Source organism: Hypanus sabinus, chromosome 3, assembly GCF_030144855.1.
Source record: "Hypanus sabinus isolate sHypSab1 chromosome 3, sHypSab1.hap1, whole genome shotgun sequence".
Lineage (NCBI taxonomy): Eukaryota > Metazoa > Chordata > Chondrichthyes > Myliobatiformes > Dasyatidae > Hypanus > Hypanus sabinus.
The window spans coordinates 125025227-125050145 of NC_082708.1; the positions used below are offsets into that span (position 1 = coordinate 125025227).

The 24919-nt window shown below is 39.0% G+C and overlaps 1 protein-coding gene across 1 annotated transcript; it reads right to left on the reverse strand.

Annotated features, from left to right (window-relative positions):
* Positions 1–4425: 4425 nt before the first annotated feature.
* Positions 4426–24912, reverse strand: cetn4 (centrin 4). Its single transcript, XM_059965082.1, has 5 exons — positions 24767–24912; positions 18187–18342; positions 13946–14074; positions 13707–13844; positions 4426–4614 (listed from the first exon to the last, which is right to left on the reverse strand). Exons 1-5 carry the CDS (start codon positions 24767–24769, stop codon positions 4525–4527), a joined length of 516 nt encoding a protein of 171 aa, XP_059821065.1. The 5' UTR covers positions 24770–24912; the 3' UTR covers positions 4426–4524.
* Positions 24913–24919: the final 7 nt, after the last annotated feature.

Genomic DNA, 24919 nt, shown 5'->3' on the forward strand with positions numbered 1-24919 from the left:
GGAGCAGCTTATTTCCAAAAAAGTACATGACCACAAAAAAAATTCCCCAACTACCTACTACACAAAACTCAAGAGAAGTTGTAAATTGACTTTTTGTTTTGTGTCATAGATGCAATAAATTGCTCAAATTGTATTAGTCTGCAAATAGTACGATTCTTCACATTTCTGCACTAATAATTAGGTGGTTAGTTTGTATTCCCATTATTGTTAAAAATTGTCACATCAAAATTATATTACTATTGTAGACCTAGAAATTCTATTTCTTAGTGCCATAATTACAACTCTCTCAAAATTCAATTATTTTTAAAGTGTACATTTGAGTGCAGTTAGGACATCTTGAAATTAGTTTTGGGTCCTCCATGCATACAATTTATATGAATATCATAGACATATGCAGGTACATCAAACAGCATCCAATACTTGTAGATACAAGGTCCTTGCTATACTAGTGTGGACCATTACCACTTGTTTTTGGTCTTTTTGGCATTTTTTTCAAGCAACCTGTCATCTCAGGGGTTCCCAGTTATGATCATTCTTCCAGGTTGGTACAGCCCCTTTTGGGGTTTGATAATTACTCATGATTCCCCAGAACTCCTTATCATCTCAAACATTGCCGAACAACTCTCATCGCAATTCAAAACTTCTTTAACTTTAGGTTTGTGGTATCGTCAGTACTTTTTCTTCAGAATCAGAATGTTTCTGATTCTATTTAAAAAAGGCTAGTGCACGATTGTATCAGTTTATTTTTCTTATAGTTTATTCTATCACAGATCTTCCCTATTATTCTTTTCTCCCCCCCAACATCATTCCTTTTTTTTAAATAAACATCTTAAGTCAGGTGTGTCTCCAATTTATCATGGTTCTGATGAAGGTCACTACCTGAAATGTGAACCTTATATTTTTTTTCACTCCAAAGATGCTGCCTAACCTGTTGAGTAGTATTTCCATCTGTTTTTCAGTTTTTCTGTTGCTGCAATATTTTACTTCATTATTTTTTAAAAATATTTAAGCATTGAGAAAATGGAATAGCACAATCAAGCTATTCTTATGTCACATCTAAACATTCCATTATTAATCATAATAAGCAGAAAATTTGGGTTATTTTCTCAACTATTGTCCAAAGTTGTCAGGTATAGATTCTTTCTTACTGTACAGCAATCAGAGGATGACATATCCTGAGATACACTCCCTGTGGCAGCAACAACAGACTCCTTGGTAGCCACAGTGTCAGTAGCAACATCAGCTACCAAGGAGAAGAAAGGCTGCAGAGTCACGCAAGACCAGCCTTTTCTGAGACAAATTTTAGAAACTGGGCCATGTACCTGGAGGGAACTCCACAAAACAAGGAGAACAATGAAGGAAAAACATAATGACAAAATTTTGTGTTAAGACAATCTCATCAAAGCTATATTTTTTTAATGCCAACAATTTGACAAATACATACACTAGTTTCCCATCCCTACTTCCTTGTATGTTGCCAAAATATGAAATCTGTAAGCAAATAATAAAATATTTTTGCTATATACCTTTCATTAAACCAAAAGTCAATAGGTATAGAGGCAGATCAACTGGAAAACAGAAGACAACCTCAAACCTCATCTCACCAACCTAAAGGGTTCTTCTCCAACGGCAATTTGATCCACAGAGGCCCCCATTAAATGACTTTAATAATTTAGTTCACTCTTTGCTTGTTTAAGCTCAATCTGTGGCTTTTGGGAAGTGTTAACAGTCTCCAGTGAGTTTTGGACCTGTCATGTTAAGTATTCTGTTGTGGACTACATAGCCCTTCAAATTGCATCTAAATATTAGGCTTTGTGTTTATTCGAGTGACTACTACATTTACTAGACATGACGTGCTTTGAGTGGCTAGTCATAGCTCATAACAACTCCATATTCCCATTCTGCCGCGATTAGCCTAGCACCAAAACAGTTCCATGGCAGAAATCATTGCCCTAACCCTACCTACACTCATCACCAGAACATCTGGACAGTAAAGACACCCAGCTTAGACAATTTATTGGCTATAGCTATGCCTCTAATAGTATAATTCCAACCCTTGACACTGGTGCCCCACAAGGCTGCATCTTTAGTCACCTACTTTACTCCAGATATATAAACAATTGTGTGGTTAAATTTTGCTCTAAATCTGTCTACAGATTTGTAGATGACACCACCCCAGTGGGCTGAATTACAAATAACAATGAGTTGAAGGAAGGAAGGAGCCAGAAAGCCCAGCAAAATGGTGTGATGAGAACCATTTCCTTAATGTCAGCAAAAATAAAAAGAGCTGGACATTGCTTTCAGGTGGGAAATGGGGGATAGGGACTGTGCACGTGCTCCTGTTTACATCAATGGTGATGACGTTGAGAGGGCTGAGAGCCTCAAGTCCCGAGAATAAACATCACCAAAATCCTATCCTGGTCCAACACACAGAAAGTTCAGCGGCACCTCTACTTCCTCACAGCACTAAGTTTGGCTTCAATGAGATCCCTCTTCATCCTTCTGAATTCCATTGAGTATGGATGTACAGCCATCAAACATTCCCCTTTCATTCCTGGAATCATCCTTGTGAACCTCCTCTGGACCCTCTCCAAGGCCAGCATATCTTTTCTAAGATGAGGGGCCCAAAACTGTTCACAATACTCAAGGTGAGACCTCACCAGTGCCTTATAAAGCCTCAGCGTTACATCCTTGCTCTTGTGTTCTAGACCTCTTGAAATGAATGCTAACGTGGCATTTGCCTTCCTCACCACCGACTCAACCTGTAAGTTAGGCTGAACAAGGACTCCCAAGTTGTAGGTTACAACATGACATTGATAGGATGCAGAACTGGATAACAAATGGCAGATGGGAGTTTCATGTGGAAAAGTGAAGTGATGGATGTTGGAAGGTTGAACTTGAAGACAGACTGCAGGGTTAATGGCAGCAGGCCAGGCAGCATCTATAGGAAGAAGTAGTTCCTTCCTGTCTTCTCCTATCATTTTGGATCTCCCCCTCCCCCTCCCACTTTCAAATCTCGCACTATCTCCTTGCAGTTGGTCCTGACGAAGGGTCTCGGCCTGAAACGTCAACTGTACTTCTTCCTATTCATGCTGCTTGGCCTGCTGCACTCCACCAGCATTTGTTGTGTTGCTACAACCCTAAGATTTGTTTTCTAGTGGGCATCACAGTAAATCCAAGAATACAATGAAATTAATAAAAGAGTGCACCCAACAAGACAGGCAAACAACCAATATGCAAAAAACAAACCGCAAATAGAAAAGAACAAAAAAGAATAAACAATAAATATTGAGAACATGAGATGAAGAGTCCTTGAAAGTGAGTGCATAGGTTGTGGGAACATTTCAGTGATGGGGTGAGTCAAGTTGAGTGAAGTTATCCCCTCTGGTCAAGCACCTGATGGCTAAGAGGTAATGAGTTCTCTTGAACCTGGTGTTACAGGTCCTGAGGCTATGGGAGCACTGAGAAGAGAGAACAGCCTGGTTGATGGGGGTCCTTGATTATGGATACTGTTTTCCTGCAACAGTGCTCCTTGTAGATGTGCTCAATTCTACAGAGGATTTTACCCATGATGGACTGGGTTGTGCTCATTACTTTTTGTAGGCTTTTCCATTCAAGGGCTTTGTTGTTTCCATTCCAGGCCATAATGAAATCTGACGCAAAGAGACTTTATAGGTTTTGATGTTGACAACATTGGGTGTATACCTGACATTGGGAATTCTTTCTAAATATTAACAATCACAATTGGTACTACTGGTCAAATTTTAGAAATAACAGTGAGCAGAACTGATGTTCAGGTACTTAATTGCTTTAATGATTTTTGGTGTGAGTGCCTGAAGTGTTATGCCTTCCCATTTTGCAGCATCCTTAGTTTGCCTGTGAAAAAAGCTGAATTTCATCTTATTCATTTTTAAGCAAACAAGACCACACCAAAGTATCTAAGTTCAATCCTTTGAAATCTTATCTGATGCAATGAACATATCATTTTATTAGTAATTGCAAGTAATTTGACATTGCTGTCTGTTTACCCCAAAAACATCTCTCACAGAAGTTTATTAATCTTCAATATTCAAATGTTAAAACTGAAAATAGTTTAAAAACTATTCTAAAATTGCCAAGTACTTTAGAGAAAATACTGAGTAATAACAGCATCTTAATTAGGAACAGCTGTAAACATACTATTGGAAAACAAGTGATTTCAAATATGCACAAATAAAAATTCATAATTTGTATGGCCAGAACACGGAAGTAACAAAATTACATTATCTCCTAGGGACAAAGTGCTCATATGCAAAAACAATTGTGTTTCAATTGATTGCATGCAAGAATAAAGTTTTGATGTAAGTGAAGGATAATATGCATCAATTACTTAGAATTGATATTTTTAGGATTTATATCAAATAAATCATACCAAACACAAATATATCAAATATATCAAACCTCAATAGCTTTTCTTCTTTCTTTATTAAATAAACATAATTCACAACAAGTACTACTTAAGGACAGTGGACAACATCATAGAAATTAATAGAGGCTTGTCTTTTTCATAATCCGCAAAAATTCCTGTTCATTTATCTCACCATCACCATCACGGTCAGCTTCATCTATCATTTCCTGTTTATGAAAAATAAAAAAATCTTTCAAACATTTAGAACAGTATTTCATGCACAATGACTAAAAATCTAAATTTAGAAAATCTATCAGAGTAGTACGCACATATCTGCACACAAACACAAATAAAACACATCATGCCCACACTATCAAAGCCAGTGGTTTGCTTACAATAGACTAGTTATTCAGGGGCAGTTGATTTCAGAGCATTTGGCATTAATCAATCACTTTTCTATACCTTTAAACTCAATATTTTTGTACTTTCATTTGCTGGAAGTACAGGCTTATATAACACATGACAAAGGCAATGAGATGTCTGGAGACCAGGTGAATAATGGGATGAATAAAACATTTTCTTGACTAATGAAATTTGAGGATTAAAAAACAGAAAGAGGGTCAAAACGATTAAATAAAATGTATTAACTGGAATCAAGTGCAGAAAGAGAATAGGGTTAGATTGGACAGTAGGATCACAAAAAAAGAGTTAAGTAAATTAGAAGTAACAACATGTATCTATTTGCCCAAAGTCTTTAACATGTACTGTGTACTTTCAATTTTTTAAGGCATGGAATGCTTCACCTAGTTAAATATAATGACACTTCTAAATGACTCATTCTTTTTGATTTTCTCTTTTGCTTTATTAATCATAAGCATTTCATTTGCCTCTATTTATTCACTTATGTTTCTATGCATTTACAAACAGATGTACTTTTTCTTGTAACTCATACCAGAGTCAATCCTTTCTGAAGTTTTATTTAATAATTCAGCCTTTCTATCCAACTCACCTGGATTATTTCTCTTTGCTCATAGTAAGATTGGCTTCTATCCAGTAATGTACATCTACTTTCAGCTGTCCAGGCTTATCAATTATTAACCTTTGTTCGTTACGCTTCATCAAACTCCAATTTATTTCAGAGGATGAATTGAAGGAAGGTAGGAAGGTGGTTAGAGGTTGTAAGATGGGAAGTATTTGGAGAGCCAAGAGACGAGCATCTTAGCAAAGAATACCCAAAAAATGTATCCTTGATAGCTAGTCCCTAATCATCAATGAAGTTTTCCATAGTACAATCACTTTAGAAACTCTGTTTTATTCCACCCATTGGAACAAAACTATGTAAGCACAGGATCATGTACACATGCTTTCATAATTCAAACTTATGAAGTTTCTTCTCAGTGTCTGTAGCCAGAGTATCATACAAGACTTTAGTCTAGTGATCACCAACCTTTCTAAGCCCAAGATCCCCTACCTCGGCCTTAGTGAAAGGCAAGATCGACCTATTAAAGTGGTTAGTCACACGCATGCGCACCAGGCAGAAAAAATGGATAGTAAAACCCCACAACCCAGAAGTAGAAATTATGTATGTACACCAGGGGTCACCACCCTTTTTTGCACCGCGAACTGCTTTAAAATATTAACAATATTCTTGTGGACCAGCCGACGGTGGTGGGAGGGTGTTAAATACAACCGGAATGCAGCGATACGCGAAATAGGTTCCTTATGTCCAGTCTATTCCACAATTTAGATTACATGGCTATCAGCACTTGCTTATATCCCGTTTGCTCACGTTTTCTTCACTCAAAAAACTCAATGGGTTTGTATTTAAGTGCAGGGTGCTTAGACTCAAGGTACTGAAGCAGTTTTGAAGGCTTCATCGCCTCATTAGACAGTGTCCGGGCCCGAACTCCAGCCTCCCACCCGCCCGCCACCAATCGCCTTGGCCAGGTGCGGCTAGTCGCGGGTGGGGTGAGAGGACAAGGTCAGGGCCGGAGGACCCCATGGCGGTTGCAGTCCAGAGAGAGTGACCGACCGACCAAGGAGTGTGACAGGGCATGCACCTGCCCCCCTTGAAGGATCTAACGGCCGACAAAAGTTTGGCTCGAGGGTTGTCTTTCAGTAGATCGCAGCGAGGTAGCTGCTCTGCTACTTACAGAACCCTGAGCCCAAATTAGGTCGCGATCGACGGGTTGGCGACCACTACTTTAGTCCATTATGACCTTCAAAATATTAATGGCTTTGGACACACTGAAGAATGTCAAGAGGACGCAGGGTGGCATAGTGGCATAATTAGTAAAGCTACTACCTCAGTACCAGATACCCGATTTCAATTCTGACCTTGGGTATGGTCTGTGAGGAGCTAACAAGCTCACCCATTCCCTCTGGGTGCTTTGCTTTTCTCCAACATCCCAAAGACATGCATATCGATAGGACAATTTGCCATTATAAATTAATCTCTAATGTGTAAGTCGATGGTAGAAGCTAATCTAATAATAAGGAGACTTTTTTAAAAAATGGAATCAATGTAGGATTTTTGGCTGATTGATGGTCAGCATAGACTTGATAAGTCAAAATGCCTAATTCTATGTTGTAGGAGTCTTTGACATTTGTTGCAGATACATATTCCCTGATAAATTATACTAGCTACTTATCTGTTCAAGTTTACAAAGGGAATACATCATTATGAAAAACTGAATAAATTTCAGAGGCAGGGTACAACATACTGACACTACTATACATCAGAAATGACTTTATAGATGGCAGTGAATTTCTTGGCCTAGTAGTTAACATTCTTTGCTTTTATTTTCTATGCCTTGGTAAAGTTCAGCACCTCATATCATTTCTTAATTACTTTGCTAATCTGTCTTGGTGCCTTCAAAGGTTTGTAGTCTTGTGCTTATTTGGAATTTATTGTGTGTAGAACTGAAGGGTTTTTTTAAAACCTACATCTAGCAGTTGAAGAGAATTACTGAGGGAAAACTGAAACACTGTTAAAGTCATGAAAGTTGGCATTAATGCATACATATCCAAAGAACACTGAACTGACAAATTAGAATCCAGCTCTGAAAAATAATACAACCCAGAAGTAAGAAATTACGAATGGAACCAAGTGTAGTAATCACTTAACAGATTTCCCTAGTTCTAACCTTATGATGGCTGAAGGATCACAAATGAGGCAATGGAAAGGAGTCAACCTCTATCTTGAAAAACTCCTGAAAATGAGATAATTGGCTTCCAACAAACACAATCATCTTCTCCTCTTTCCGTGTATTAGCTATGACAACAATCAATGGGGGGGGGGGGGGGGGGGGGGTTTCCCCAAAATCTTACTTCTACACTTTAGATCTCAGCTATCTATCTGATACCCACTGTTGTCAAAGGCAGTTACTCTCAAATACCTAATTTGGTCTTTTGTCCAAAATAAGGAAATGGGTGTCTGAATGCAAACAGCCCAAATAAGTACATTATTGGAGAGTGAATGCCACTTGAAATCACTGTTGAAACACCTCTCATCATTTTAGTTGCAACTAATGGACAGCAATTAGGTAAAATTAATCTGTTCGGCTTTTTGTTAACAAAATGCGACTAGACAAATTCCTTAGATGGATGCCAGTGTTGTGACTCTATTAAAACAGCTCATCTAGAGTTGTGATAGCACAGATGGGATGTTTTCTTGTCCCATAACCTCTCCATATTCAGCACCATACTTGACATCTCATGGGCTGACACAAATTAGTTAAATACTTTATTTGTGCAGACATCAGAACGAGGTAGTGTTCAACATCCACTTTGTACTTGGAATGAAGAGGCAGGAAATATTTTAGCCTTGTCTTCTCATTCCATCGTCAAGGATGGAAGTGGACGTATATCAAGCTCATCTTCCTATTAGTTGTCCATTACATTTACTTCAGAGTGTACAAAACTTTAATCTAATATTGGCTAAAGATAACTTTGGCTCTGCTTACAGTATACCATTTCTATTCTATAGCACTACTGTACCTTTGCACATCTTTATACAAAACTGCTGCTTCTTAATCAAAAACAGAATCGATCACATTTATAGAGCGGTACTACAAAATTATTTCATCTCTATGAGGATAATGAAATGATCATGCCTGCCAAAACTGACACAGATATTTCCAAGGATAGAATGCAAGGCGTAGGATTAAGTATGTTTTCAATCATGTCATGAAAAGTGCTGTAGAAATGCTAGCCTTTCTTCGATGGTTGGCATGCTCTGCATGAACTACTACAATATTTCAGAGCTCGAAACTAATTTATCAGTTCAGTTCTTTGTTAATACATTCATTGCTGACAACTTTCATCCGATGATGATGGTGAATTCACTCATTTCCCTCAGTAACTCACTCCACTACTGTGAGATTGTGTTCAAAGAACCCTTCAGTTTCACACGACAAATTCCAATTAACTAAGTTATTGAAAGAGGACTTAAGAATCTGTACATAAATCTTCAAACATGGCAAAATAGATTAACAATGCAGTTTGGACATTGGATGCTGGAATGTGTAAAAGGTATAGAAGACTAAAGCTAAAGATATTAAACACCACTAGGGCCGAGTGATTCAACCACCCACCTTGCCCCTTCACTTTGGTATTGTCATTCTACTACACAGCAGTGTCTACATGATGTAACCTGCCTCTGAAATTTATTCCATCTTTCCAGACAAAGATTATCTCCGGCTAGAGTATGCCGTCAAAATTTGGGCACTATATTTTTGAGAAAAAAGTAGTGAAATTTTGCAGATTATACAGCAGAGGAAAATATTGACAGAGAATAGAAAAAAAAAGAGCTGCATGTAGAATTAACTGAATTGCTCTTCGTAAGAGCCAGTGCAGATTCAATGAAGCTAACATCTTTTCTCTTTACTGTACTACTCTGTTTCTGCAGTATAAAAATAACAATTACAAGGAATAAGTATAAAGTACAAGGCCAATGTGTAATTACAGCATTGCAAGTTGGTGCATTGTACATGAAATGACAGGATGTGGCTTTATCAACCACAAATCCCCAAGTAGTGAACTTTAGCTTATTGGTTGCTTGCTACAGCATTGGTTGGGGAATTGGGGTGTGGAATGGAGAGTGGTGAGGCAGGTGGAAGTGAGGGGTGGCTGTAACTGAAACAGAGTTTAAGAAAGTAAATATCGCCACCTAATGCAATGGTAGGAGCAGTAGACCTTATCCTAAAAAAAGTGGAAGCCACTCAGAAAATTCATTGATAGTTTGGAAATAACCGAATAGAACGTAAAAAAAGTATTAAAGCAAAAGTGAAATAAAGTGAAAAACAGATAAGAAAAAAGCATGTTAAAAGAAAAACAGGGAGAAAATGATAACAGGATTAACAACAGATAATACTGGAAATACTCCAGGAAGGTAACCTCTGTGGAATGAGTGAGAGGGAAAAAAAAAGTCCAAGCCAAAAATATATCATCAAAACCGGAAAACTGAAAAAAAAACAACAAATTAAATTATTGTGTTGGGAGTGGGGGGGGGGGGGGGAGAGAACATTCAGATGAGACAATCTGATAATCCTAGGTCATGGTTTCCCAAATGATTCCAATACTTACAGGACTGGCTGGTTAACAGTTTAATGAGGGCTATGAGAGAGGAGAATCAGGAGAATCAAAGAAAGGGACTTATAGAGTGAAGACCAGAACTGTGGCTAAACTGAAAACCAAAATGAAAATGCTAGAAATGCCCTGATGATTAGGCAGTGTCTATGTAGAGTTCATATTGCAAATGAATAACCTTGCAGCAGAACCAGTCAGTTACAATCCAAACCAAAAAAAAACCAAATTAAATCAATTTGTTAAATTTCGTAGACTCCCAAGAACTGTGAAAAAACTAGGCATATGATATATATGTTGTCAGGCTTATGCTGGGCTATGTTAAAACAGCACAAGAGTCACTGATATGGAGCTCAGAGGAACGGAATGGAGAACGCACAGTGACAAGCCAACCAGACTAAGCAATCAACCAATCTACCTTTGCTTTTGCCATTGTGGAGTAGACTGCATTCTAAGCACCTTAACTTTGGGCCCCTCATCTTAGAAAAGATGTGCAGGCATTGGAGAGGGTCCAGAAGAGGTTCACAAGGATGATTCCAGAAATGAAACGGACATTACACAAAGAACATTTGATGGCTCTGTGGTTCAGGTTCAGCAGAAGCTCTAGATTTTGTAACTGTTAACATGTCCTTCTGTTTCCCCTCTTTCTATCTGCCCTCATTAATCTTATTAATCACATAACTGTTTAAACATTGAAATCATTCATGGATCTGGATGATCCCTATTATTGTATCGTCCATTCTCAACCCTCTCTAAAGCATAAAATTAGCTTATTTTCTCAATTTCATTATTCTGACACAAGCATCTTCAACCTGGAACACAAATTTGTTTTATTTTGACAGGTGCTGTTTCTTCTGTGAGTACTTCTAGCATTTTTATTTTTATTTTTATTTAAGATTTCTGGAGTCTGCTGTTCTACTGATTTTCAACCACAAAATAAAAATTGTACCTAAACTAAATCAATGTGTTTATTCAGAAGAGCGGAAAAGTTTATTTAGAAAGGGAGATGAAAGAAAAACTGAAGAGGAGAATGAAAAATATTAAGGATAGAAAGGGAAAGTGAAAAGGAGAGAAATATTGACGCAAGTGGAGAAGAGATTAAGAGTGATAAACAGAAACTGAGAAAAGCTAATTAGGGAGGAAGACAGACACAAGGCAGAGAAACAATTTCTAAGAGAGGAAGAGGAAAAATGCAAAGCAAAGAAGAAAAATCTAAGAAAACGTTGGCATAAAAGAGCTGCTATATGGGGACAACTGTGAAATCAAGGATTTAGGTGACAGCAAAATTCGAGAACATTAATCAGATCAACCACTGGTCTTATAAAATGGCACAATAGGCTTGAGGGGCTTACATGGCCACCTTCCCAATTTCAGTGATATTAAATTTAGAATTACAGTCTATGATGAAAAATATGTCAGTACCTTGATAATTGCAGCTTCAAACATGCCCAAGAAACTTGAACCAGTTCAGGATAAATCAGTCCTGCTAATTGACAACCATCCACCACTCTAAACCTACATTCCCTCCACATCATGGCACTATGATTACAACGAATATACCAAAATGCATTGCATACATTTGTCTAGGCAAGTCCAACAGCACCTCCCCAAACGAGTGACTTTACCTCTAAGGAAAACAGCAACAGAAGGTGAATAATGTCATCATAATTAAAATTTAAAATGCAATTTTCAATTAAACTTTGACATACTCAAAGGCCCAAATTGGAAATGTCTTGAATATCTTGAAGGTTGAGTAGAGATGATAGTAATAATAAGAGATGAAGTGAGAGAGGGGTTTGAAAACAAGTTTGAGAATTTTAAAAACAAGCTATTGTTTAAATGGAGTCAATTTTTTTTTTAGTGATTTCAAGTTTAAGGCAGTGTTAGAGTGGTTCAGTTTTGGTTCAACAGGCTTGGTCAAGCAGACAGGCTCTAAGTAAGTTTCCAATAAGTTTCTTCTTCTGCTAGTCCATAGCTAGTGTGATGAGAATGGGTATAGAGTTCGTGGTATGTTCGTAGTGTGAAATGAGGGTACTTTGGGAGATCTCCAGTCTCCCTGATAACTACATCTGCACAAAGTGCACCCAGCTGCAGCTCCTTGGAGATTGTGTTGAGGAGTATAAGAAATGCAAGAGAACACTTCGAAGAAAAGCAGGAAGATTAAAAGATGACACAAGATTGCTCTAGTAGTCAAGGTGAAGGAGAATCCTAAGGGCTTCTACAGATATTTTAAGAACAAAAGGACAGCAACTGACAAAATTGGTCCTCTAGAAGATCAGACTGGTAATCTATGCGTGGAGCCAAAAGAGATGGGGGAGATCTTTAATGGAATTTTTGCATCTGTATTTACTTGGGGGACAGACACATAGAGATGTGAAGAAATGCAGCAGTGAGGTCATGGTCCCTGTACAGATTACAGAGAAGGAAGTGTTTGCTGTCTTGAGGCAAACTAGGGTGGATAAATCCCCAGGGCCTGACCAGGTATTCCCTAAGACCTTGTGGGAAACTAGGGCAAAAATTGCAGGGGCTCCAGCCAAGATTTTAAAATGTCCTTAGCCACAAGTGAGGTGCTGAGGACTAGAGAATAACTAATATTGTTCAGTAGTTTAATAAAGGTTCTAAGAATAAGCCATAAAATTACAGGCTGGTGAGCCTGACATCAGTAGTGGGAAAGTTATTGGAAGCTATTCTAAAAGATTATATTTATGATAGACAGGGCTTTGTGTGTGGCAAGTTGTGTCTAACCAACTTATGGAGTCTCACAGAGGGGTCTGGGAATGCAGATCCACAATTCCTTGAAAGTGGCATCACAAGTAGGGTTGTAAAGAAAGCTTTAGCACAAAGGCCTTCATAAACCAATGTATTGAGTACAGGAGTTGGGATGTTATGTAGAAATTGTATAAGATAGTGTTGAGGTCTAATTTAGAGTATTACATGCAGTTTTGGAAATATGGAATTGAAAGGATGCAGAGAATACTTACAAGGATGCTGCTGGGTCTTGAGGACAAGAGATGTAGGGAAAGGTTGAACACGAGGAAATCTGCAGATGCTGGAAATTCAAACAACAGACACAAAATGCTGGTGGAACACAGCTGGCCAGGCAGCATCTATAGACGTTTCGGGCCGAGACCGTTCGTCAGGATGAAGGGTCGCGGCCCAAAACATCTATAGATGCTGCCTGGCCTGCTGTGTTCCACCAGCGTTTTGTGTGTGTTGTAGGGAAAGGTTGAATAGGTTAGGACTTCATTCCCTAGAACGTAGATGATTGAGAGGAGATTTTTTATAAAAATTATGAGGGGTATAGTTGGGGTAAATGAATACAAGCTTTTTCCACTAAGATTGGGTGCGACGACACCTAGAGGTCATGGGTTAAGGGTGAAAGGTGAAATGTTTTAGGGGAATACGAAGGGGAGCTTCTTCACTCAGAGGGTGGTGAGAGCATGGCACGAGATGCCAGCACAAGTAGTCAATCTCAACATTTAAGAGAATTGTAGATAGGTACGTTGATGAGGGGAGTATGGAGGGCTATGGTCCAGATGCAAGTCAAAGGGACTAAGTCAATTAATGGTTCGGCACAGAATAAATGGGCTGAAAGGTCTGCTTCTGTGTCTGTAAGGCACATAGTAAAACCGTTTTTTGATTAAGTCACTCACAAGCACCATATAAACGAGAATTGGAAAGCAAAAAAGTTAAGCTCTTAAATAATGAAAGTACAATAAGAAAAAATATTCACCTGCAATTCTTCATCAGTCAGATTTTCACCTAATTCTTTAGCAACCCTCTTCAGGTTTTTGAATGATATCTTTCCTGTGCCATCATCATCAAACAACCGAAAGGCTTTCAAAATTTCTTCTTTGGAATCTTTTTCACTCTAAAATAAAATTAATGAACTGGTATTATTATTTGTGAATACTTCGACATTAATATCAAAGAAACAATCTTAATTTTACACAGGTTTGGATGGCATCTCACCATTTTCTGAGTCATCATTGCTAGGAAGTCATTAAAATCGATGCTACCAGATCCTTCTTTATCTATGTCCGAAATCATCTTTCTTATCTCTTCTTTTTTAGGTTCAAACCCCAAGGCACGCATGGCAACCTAAAAAGTTAACATATAATTTTATTAGCTCTATTAGTATGAATATAACTAACAAATTAAGCCAGTTCAAATTAGCTAATCTTAGGTAATTCTGAAAAGAAGCAGTATAAAATTAATAATTACAGCATATATATTCCACACTTTTCTACTTAGAGGAAATTGGATTGATATCTACAATGCTAAAATTAGAATGTTGCTGCATGAGTAATTCTGTAAATCTGGTATCTATGTTTTTTTTTGTAAATGCAGATAGCATTTTTATTTTCTTTTTCTAGGCAATCCGTCGAGATCAAGGAATGGCTTCATTCCACTTTAGTTCTATGATCAATGTCACTCTTTTACAAATGGAACTGGAGCTACTTAATTAGATAAATATACAAGCTGTTCCTTCTGTTTTTTGACAGTGGGCTTGCTCATTCCCAATAATTGAACTTGACATTTTTGATTCCATTCCAAATACTGTGAATTCTGGTTAATTGGAACACAACAGGGCCAGTACATTTTGGCCCAATTAAGGGGCTGTCCCAATTAGCCAGTTTCATGGAAATAATTAGAAAAGGTATATAAAAAAGAAACCATGTTTAACTGTAACAAATTATGTATTTAAATGAAATACAGAACAAATTGGAACATTACTAATACTACTACCGTAGTATACAACTTTGAATTAGATTCTAACAGTTATAGACAGAGAAATTCATCCAGAGTATGCTGCCATTTTCTTTTGATTGACTGTAAATGAACAAAATCAACTCAGACACCTAGTGCAGATAATGGACTACCATTATTGCCTTCCTGCAAAAGTAGTGTCATAATCCATCAATATATCTCCTGACACAGGATTATCACAAATCACTGTCTTTTAAAATGGCGTCAGTCAGCCCAAATGGATAACATAACATGAACACACACAACTGATCGGTCTAATGTGGTGTAGCGTCTAACAACCACATCAGTGCAAGTTACAACCTGTTTGGCGACAGTCTCCTGTCCCAATTACGTTGTGTAGAGTCCCAAATAAATGAAGACAATTCCAGCAATTTTTTCCAATTAGCTTTTGTTCTGTATGAGTTGTCCCAAATAAACAGCAGACCCAATTAACTAGAATCAACTGTACTCCATTTTCACTTTGAACAACCATTGGCCAAGTGTCCTGATGAATAAGTGGGAATATTACTATTTTTTCCACAGAAAGGTTTAGAGAACATCATTAGATAAAAGATAGAACATTATTAGAATAAGACAGAAAGGGATCATTTATTTAACTTCAAGCAACATGAAAACAAAATTGAAAATGAGGGTGGTGAATACAGGACTGATGGTATTATGTTTAAATGATCTTGTAATGTAGTTAAAAATTGGCAAGTATGGCCTTGTTCATTGTTGAAAGAGGATCACAGCTGGAGGTTTAACACCCAATGATACACATTGTATTGAAAGGACAGGAAGGTGAGCAGAGGGGTGGATGGAGTGGCTTTGTTAATAAAAAGTGAAATCAAATCCTTATAAAGCAGTGACATAGGATCCAAAGACGTACAATTCTTGTGGGTGAAGTTAAAAACTGTAAGGGTAAAAAGATCCTGATGGGTTACATACAGACCTCCAATCAGTCACTCAGAAGTGGGGTACAAAGAAGGAAATGTTAAAACAGTCATGGTGGATTTCAATATGGAGGTAAATTGGGAAAATCAGATTGGTGCAGGATCCCAAGGAAAGAAATTTGTAATTCCTGATATAAACTTTCCTTCAATCCCTAGTCAAACCTAGATTATTTCAAATGGATCCTAGATTATTTAAGCACTCTTATTCAGGCTTATTTAAAAAGCAAACGCGAGGAAATCTGCAGATGCTGGAAATCCAAGCAACACACATAAAATGCTGGTGAAACACAGCAGGCCAGGCAGCATCTATAGGAAGAAGCAATGTTGACATTTTGGGCTGAGGACATTCGTCAGGACGAAGGGTCTTGGCCCGAAACATTGACATTGCTTCTTCCTATAGATGCTGCCTGGGCTGCTATGTCCACCAGCATTTTGTGTGTGTTGCTTATTCAGCCTTATATGTGTTACTTGCCTGATAACTGGAGCCAAGTAAACTCTGCCGTCTGTATCTTATAAAGTTAAAGGGTTGTACAGCCCAAATTGTCTATGCCAATCATGTTGTCCATTTGCCTGGAGTTGGTTCTTATCCCTCAAAGTCTTTGCTATGTATATGTCTTAATATATTTTAAATATTGTAACTGTACACACCTCTACTAGTTCCCCTAACAGCTTGTTCCATATACACACTGCCTTCTGTATGAAAAGGTTACCCCTCCAAACACCTTTTAAACTTTCTCATCCGGAAATCTATGATCTCTAGTTTTATACTCCCTTAACCTGGGTGGGGGAGGGAAGAAGAAAAAGAACTTGGCTATTCCCCTTATCTATGCCACTCACATTCATCCCTCTGCCTCCTATACTCCAGGGAGGAAAATAAAACACCCTATCCACTCTCTGCTTATAATTCAAGCCCTCCAGCGCTGGTAACATACTCAGGATTTTTTTCTGCATCCTTTTCAGCTCAAGAACATTCTTCCCTAAGTAAATGACCAGGACTGCATACAATATTACTATGCTTCATACACCTGTAATATGACTGAATTCTTGCACTCATTGCCCTGATTGATAAAGGAGTGAGCACTCTTCACCACTGTCTAACTCTGTTGCCACTTTCAGGAAGCTATGTGCTTATACTGCCAGGTCTCTATCTCTGCCTCTCTCCCCCTTCCCCCCCTCTACAGGGCCCTGCTATTTTCTGTGCAAGCCACCTCCTGCTTTAATAAAATAAAGCACTTCACACTTGAACAAGTTAAATTTCATCTAACATTCCTTGGTCCACTTTCCCAATTGATCTTAATCCTCTTGTAATCCCACATAACCTCCTTCATGATCTACCAAATCACCAATTCTAACCATTCCAACTGCATTCTCATCCAAAATGTTAAAACAGATGACAAACAACAGTGCACCCACAACACTGGTTACAGGACTACACTCCACTATCATCGTGATTCCCACCACTCATCCGATTTTGTAAGCAATTGGCTAGTTTACACTGGATCCTATGTGATCTAATGTTCCAGATCAGCCTACCACAAGGAACCTTGCCAAAGACCTTGCAAAAGTCCATGCCTTTCCAAATGCAAGTAGGGTTCTGTCATTGAAGTCCTTTCCCATAACTTCCCTCCCTTGCAGCCCTTGTCAAATAAAAGGACATTTGCTGACCACCAGTCTTCCACTACATAATGAGCAGCTAAAGATGATGCAAGTATCTCTACCAGATTCTAAAGGGTGAGAAGTAATAGATGGAGTTCAATCTGGAAAAGTGTGAAGTGACAGAGTTTGGCAAGTTGAACTTGAAGACAGAGTACCAGGTTAATAGCAGAATTCTTAGCAGTATGGAGGAACAGTGGGATCTTGGGATTGACATTCCATAGATTCCTCAAAGTTGCCACACTAGGAAGCATATGAATGTTTGCCTTTTATTAGTTGGGATACCTGTTTCAAGAGCCATGAGGTAATGTTGCAACTCTATAAAACTCTGGTTAGACCACACTCGGAGTATTGTGTCCAGTTCTGGTCACTTCATTGTAGGAAGGATGTGAAATCTTTAGAGTAGGTGCAGAAGCTACTTATCAGGATACTGCTGAGATGAGAGAACATATCTTATGAGAGAAAGGTTGAGTGAGTTAAAGCTTTTCTCTTTGGAGCAACAGGGGATGAGAGACAACTTGATAGAGGTGTATAAGATTTTAAAAAGAGACAAAGTGGACAGCCACAGCTTTCTTTCCTAGGGCAGTAATGGTTAATACCAGAGAACATCCTTTTAAGATGTATAAAAGAAAGTTTAGGGGAGGTATCAAAAGTTTTTTGTAAATACACATAAAGTACTAAGTACCTGGAATGCATGGCCGGTGGTGACAGTAGAGGCCAATACATTAGGGACATTTAAAAGAACTCTTAGACAGGCACGTAGATGAAAGAAACACACCTTCTCATGACACCATTGAGAATTGAAACCTATCAATCCATACAATTTAACATAATATTAGTATTATTATTTGAAAGCACCTTGATTTCTTTTACATCAATAGTTCCTGTGCCATCTGTGTCAAACAAATCAAAAGCTTCTCTGATTTCTTGCTTTTGCTCTTCTGTAAGATCAGGTTTTGGAGCAGTTTTTTTACGCTGCGCAGACCCTATAGGAGTTTTTCTGAAGCCGGATGCCTAAAGAAAAAAAAATATATTTTTAGTATATACTTTAAATGGTTAAATATATTTAAAATAATCTGTATGACCTGTATGGATGGCTTGCAAAGCTAACTTTTTCAATATATCTAAATACATTTTCAATAAACCAATTTCAATTCTAATATTTAATCCTTAAACACTTATGATCAGGTTTGTAATTAAATTGTAGCAGAATAAATATAGGTTATTCCATTAATTGTGTCTCAAATGGCACTTTACTCAAGCAATCAAAGACTAATCAGCTGTTATTTCTCTTTTATCCTTCCTTCCCATTGTTTCCATCTGCCCACCCCACCTCCATTATTTGGTTCTATGTTCCCCCTTCCTTTCCTATCAGATTCCATCACCAGCAGCCTTCTCTTTCCTTCACTTTACCTCTCAGCTATTTCCACTCTTCCCTCCTACACCTGCCTATCACTCCCCCAATTAGATACCAACTCTTGCTTTACCTCTTCTCTCACCTCTTTATTAGTGTACTCCCCTATTCTCTTTCAAGCCAGAAGGGATGTGACCTGAAAATCTTCTTGCATGGCATGAATTATTGTGTTATCTGAAGAATTACTGAACCGCATAAGAATGAATCCACACCTAGCCTTATCCAACACAAATACCGGCCCTTCAACCCAACCAACCTATGCTGACCATGATGTCCTCACAGCTAGTCCCAATTTCCTGCATTAAATCATATTCCTCTAAGCCAGGGGTTTCGCAATCTGAGGTCCACAGAGTTCTCAGTTAATAGTAGGGACCAAGGGCCTAAAATAAAGGTTGGGAACCATGCACTAAGCCCTACCCCTCCATGAACCAATGAACATAGAACAGTATAGTACAGTACAGGTCTTTTGGCCCACGATGCTCTGCCGGCCTTTTTAACCTACTGCAAGATAAATCCAATGCTCCCCTCCCATATATTTAAATTCAAGTTTATTTGTCATTCAATCGTATATGAATACAGCCAAATGAAACAGCATTCCTCTGCCAAGGTGCAAATCACAGTACCAATACACAGCACAAGGCTCATATAGCACATATAATTACAAATGCAGTAAACATACAGTCACACACACACACACACACACACAGTGTCCTACCCTGTAGACTGATCATACATGGGATGTTGTCAGCAGGAACAAGCACTCAACAGTCCAATCATAACACACTACTGCGGCCACAGACAAACGCAGTCCAATTTGTCTTTCACTGAGCAAACACTGAAGCACAGTACCACCAGAAGCAACCAGTCACCAACCCACCATGGATGTCACACCATGCCATATCTCTGCTGCTATCTCCTCCTCTGAGCAGCTGCAACAGGCGACCCTACAGCATAAGGGCCTGGTCCACGCCACAACCAACGCCACATAGCTCCCCTGCCATCAGCCTCACCAATGAACCAGTGAATTGGACTCACAGTATTCTACATTAACAATGTCCAACAGAATCTTAAGATCACAATAAAAATATCCAAGACAAACATTTGCGCCATTTATTAGACTGCACACCATCTCCAATGCCTTTCTGTACAAAGTCCAGCTCCTTCGCTACTGAGCAATTTGCTATCGAGATCTGCAGTACTTGATGTTTTTACTTCGCAGTAGCGAATTGCAATCATAAAAATAAGTATAACAGACAAACAATTACACCTTTGGTAGGACCCAGAGAGGCCACAGCATCTGAGCATGCCGCCATCTTAGCGGAAATGGATAAAAGAGAAACGAAAGGCTAGATAAATCTCTTAAATGTCCCTAATGTATCTGCCTCTAACACCATCCCAGGCAGAATATGATTCTATCAATGTGGATCCCAAGATCTCCCTGTTCTGCCAGACTGCTAAGAATCCTGCGATTAACCCTGCAGTCTGCCTTCAAGTTCAACCTTCCATCACCTCACTTTTCCACATGAAACTCCATCTGCCACTTGTTATCCAGTTCTGTATCCTATTAACGTCATGTTGTAACCTGCAACTTGGGAGTCCTTGTTCAGGTTAACTTGCAGCTTGAGATAGTGGTGAGGAAGGCAAATGCCACGTTAACATTTATTTCAAGAGGTCTAGAGTACAAGAGCAAGGATGTAATGCCATGGCTTTATAAGGCACTAGGGAGGCCTCACCTTGAGTATTGTGAACAGTTTTGGGCCCCTCATCTTAGAAAAGATATGCTGGCATTGGAGAGGGTCCAGAGGAGGTTCACAAGGATGATTCCAGGAATTAAATGGGAACATTTGATAGCTCTATATCCATACTCCCTGAAATGCAGAAGGATGAGGGGGGATATCATTGAAACCTTTTGAATGTTGAAAAGCCTAGACAGAGTAGATGTGCAAAAGATGTTTCCCATGGTAGGGGAGTCTAGGACAAGAGGACACAGCCTCACGATAAAGGGGTGCCCTTTCAAAACCGAGATGCAGAGAAATTTCTTTAGTCAAAGGATGGTGAATTTGTTGCAACATGCAGCTGTGGAGGCCAGGTTGTTGCTTTGTATTTAAGACAAAGATTGATAGGTTCTTGATTGGACATGGCATCAAAGGTTAAGGGGAGAAGGCCGGGAACTGGGGTTGAGGAGGAGACAGAAAAATGTATCAGCCATGTTAGATGGGCCAGATGGCCTAATTCTGCTCCTATGTCTTATGGTCTTATTCAAGCCCCGTACTGGCTACCTTGTAACTCTCAAGAGCCCTGCCTTCCTAAATCTTAAGAGCTTTGTTTCCTAAACCTTAAGCATCTTTCTTTCTTCCTTTCGACAAGGTGTTCATTTCTCTTGTTAATTATGGTTGCTTCACCCTACCATCCTTTGGCTGCCTCAATGGGACAAATCTACCTAGAAACCCATACAAGAGCTCCCTAAACAACCACAAACAAGAGAAAATCTGCAGATGCAAAAAGTACAGTTGATGTTTCAGCCGGAAATGTCGACAGAACTTTTTTTTTCATTGATGCTGCCTGGCCTGTTGAGTTCCTCCAGCATTTTGTGTGTATTTCCCTAAACAACCTCCACGTTTCCCCCATGATCTGAAAACTGACCAGGTTCACGCCTAGCACAGGTTGAACTTTGAACAGTAAAAAATATTACATAACATTAATATAATGAAAATATAATGTGTGCAGGGTAACAAAAGCAGCATGGCAGTATTGGCGGAATACTTGAACCTGCTGTTGAACAACAACAAACAGCAAGCTTTCAGTCTCCACCTACCATGCCATGTTTTGATTAAAAGGTTACCATAATTTTCTAATTGTAAGTCTACAATCAACATCATAGACTTTTTATAGTGTTAGATTTTCGTGATCAGCAGATGCTTTGAAAATTTAACGCTATGCATTTCTTAAATTTCTGAAACCAGCTTGCTGAATATTCACAATTGCCTTCAATTTTCAGTTCGCTGTGATAGATCATTGCTTGTTTCATGATTAGTATACCATTAAGATACATAGTTCACTCCGATGCTTATGATACACAATTGAGACCTTAATCTTTCACTTTATGCAGTTTAAAAAAAAATTTCATTTAATTTCAGTTCATTAATTATGCGAGGACATTTCTCAAAACAGTTTGTGATGCAGAGATCTGCACATTGCCTGGGAGCCTTTTGGATTGCTGAAGTTTTCATATTTTGGAATCTCAGGAAAGGGGTACTCAACCTGTACTAGATCCAGTGTTGCTTCTCCTCTGGTTGGCCTGTTTGCATTTTGTGCCAGGAATCCTTCCTGAAAATCCCTCCATGTCCTACTTTTCTGCTGCTGTGATATTATCCCTGATTAGCAATGCCATTCCTTCACCTTTTACCTCCCACCCTGTCCCTTTTGAAACATCTTAAACACGGAATATCCAGCAGCCATTCCTGCTCGTTATAGCTGTCTCTGTAACGACAACAACATTGTAGTTCCATGTACTGATCCATACTCTTGTTCATCACCCTTGATTTGAGTTCAACCTATTACAGTGCGTCTATTGTACTTGCTTTAACTACTTTCTCTGATAGCTCATTCCATATATTCACTAACATCTGCATGAAAAAGTTGTTCCTCAGTTTCCTTTTAAATCCTTCCCCTCTCACCCTAAATCAATGGGATCTAGTTTTAGATTCACCTACCCTGTGGAAAAGACTGTTACCATTCACCTTTTCTGAGCCTTTCAGAATTTTAAACACTTCTTCAAGGTTGCCCCTTATTTTCCTATCCTCCAAAGAATAAAAAACATGGCCAAACTTTCTCTACAACACTAGCCCAAAAGTCCTGCAACATCCTCGTAGATCTTTTCTGAACTCTTTCTAGTTTGACAACTTTTCTTCAAAAGAGTGACCAATGCTGTACACAGTACACCAATGACTTGTACAACTGCAGCATGTCTCAAATCCCATGTTTAATGCTGTGATAAAAACCTTTTTCATCACCTGTCTACCTCTGACACCGCTTTACAAAAATTTCACTTGTACTCCTAGTTCCTGGTGCCCTTCCTTTCATAGTCTAAATCCAATGACTTTCGAAACTATATCACCTCCCACTTAACTATATTTGAGATATATTTGCTACCTCCTTAGTCCACTTCCCTTATAATTTATGATAACCTTCTTCACCATCAACATTTCCTCATGCAGTGTCATCTCCAAACTTACTGATTAAGCATTGTACATTCACATCCAAATCATTTATTTAAATAATGATTCCAAATTCATTCCCTGCAGCACACTACTAGTCACCAGTCTCCATTCCAAGAAACAACCTTGAACCACCACCTCTTCTTCCTACCTCTGAGCCAAGTTTGAATCTACCTGACCACTATAATTAATTGTTATTTGTATGCAGTGCAATCATTATCATGTCTGGAATTCTGCTTTTAATCAATATTTGACCAGAATGTTAATGAAGCTATGTGGTATAAGCATCAGTACAAATATCAGTCAATATCTTTTTACTTGAGAGCACTACCGATGACTTCAGGTAGTTCTGAGTTGACCTATTCAGTCCGGCCCTTCATCAGAATGTAAACCACATTTCGCTTTACACAAATGTTGTTTGACTTGTTTCCTACATTTTCTTTACTTTAGATTTCAAACATTTGCAATTTTTGTTAATTTTTCAACACACATTTATTTATCGACAACAAGAAGTTGGAGGGGAGGGCAAGGAGAGAGAAAGCTGCTGAAAACCAACTACTTACAGAGTCAGAAATATTTCTTAGTTGGTGGGTGGAGAGGGTATTAAACAGGTACGTTAAATAAGATTTGTTTTATTCACCCAAAATACTGAAGTGGTGCCAGTTAAAAAGGAAATCACAAGCAATAACTGCATTTCATTCCCAGAATGAAGCTTTCCTTTCCAGGTCATCAGAGATGTTCTCCTTCTTCAAAAAAAGGGGCTTCCCTTCCTCCACCATTGATGATGCCCTCACCTGTGTTGCCTCCATTTCGCGGACATCGTGCTCACCTCATCTTCTCACCGCCTTAACAGGGATAGAGTTCCTCTTGTTCTAACTTCTGCATCAAACACATCATTCTCCGCAACTTCCACCATCATACCACCAAACACATCTTTACCTCCTCTCTGCCCACTTTCCACAGGGATTGGTCCCTTTTTCCCTTGTCAATTCATCCCTCCCCAGTAATCATCCTCCTAGCACTTACCCCTGCAAGTGGCAAAGTATCCCTACCCATTCACCTCTTACCTCATCTCCATTCAGGACTCCAAACAATCCTTCCAGGTGACGCAACACTTCACCTGTGAATCTTTTGGGCTCTCGGTGCAGCCGATGTGCTCTCCTCTACACTGGTGAGGCCAGTCATAAATTGGGGGACTGATTTATCAAGTACCTAATGCTCCATCCGGCAAAAACAGAATTTCCCAGTAGCCAACCATTTTAATTCTCACTCCTATCCCAGTTCTGATACCTGTTGGGACCTGATGAGGCCACTCTCAGAATGGAAGAGCAACATCTTATATTCCATCTGGGTAGCCTCCAACCTGATGGCATGAAGATTTATTTCTCCTTCCAGTTATTTTTCCTTTCCCTCCCCTCTTCTCCTAATCCCCATTCTGCCTATCATCTCCCCCTGTCACCTCTCCTTCTTCCCTTTTCCCCACAGTCCACTCTCCTCTCCTATCAGCTTCATTCCTTTCCAGCCCTTTAACTTGCATTCCTCACCTGGCTTCACCTATCACCTTCTAGTTACCCTCTTTTATCCTGGCGTCCTCCCCCCTCCCTTTCTAGCCCTGAAGGGTCTCCGCCCGAAACGTCGACTGTTTATTCGCAACCACAGATGCTTGCCTGACCTGCTGAGCTCTTCCAACATCGTGTGTGTTGCTTTAGTCTGCCATCATCTGCAGAATTTCTTGAGGAAATAGAAGCATGTTATTCGGCTCAACCAATAAGTTTTGCTTAGAAATAAATTATTTAAAAATACTTACCATTGCTTAAAGCTGTACAATCAAACTATTTAAAACAAGCTGTGAACGTTGTAATCTTCCACCAACTGCCTCCTCTCCAACGTAAACAAACTCTTACTTAGTTTCCCAGACAAATCACGATATGGTCAACAGTCAGGGCGGGCGCTCGTGACG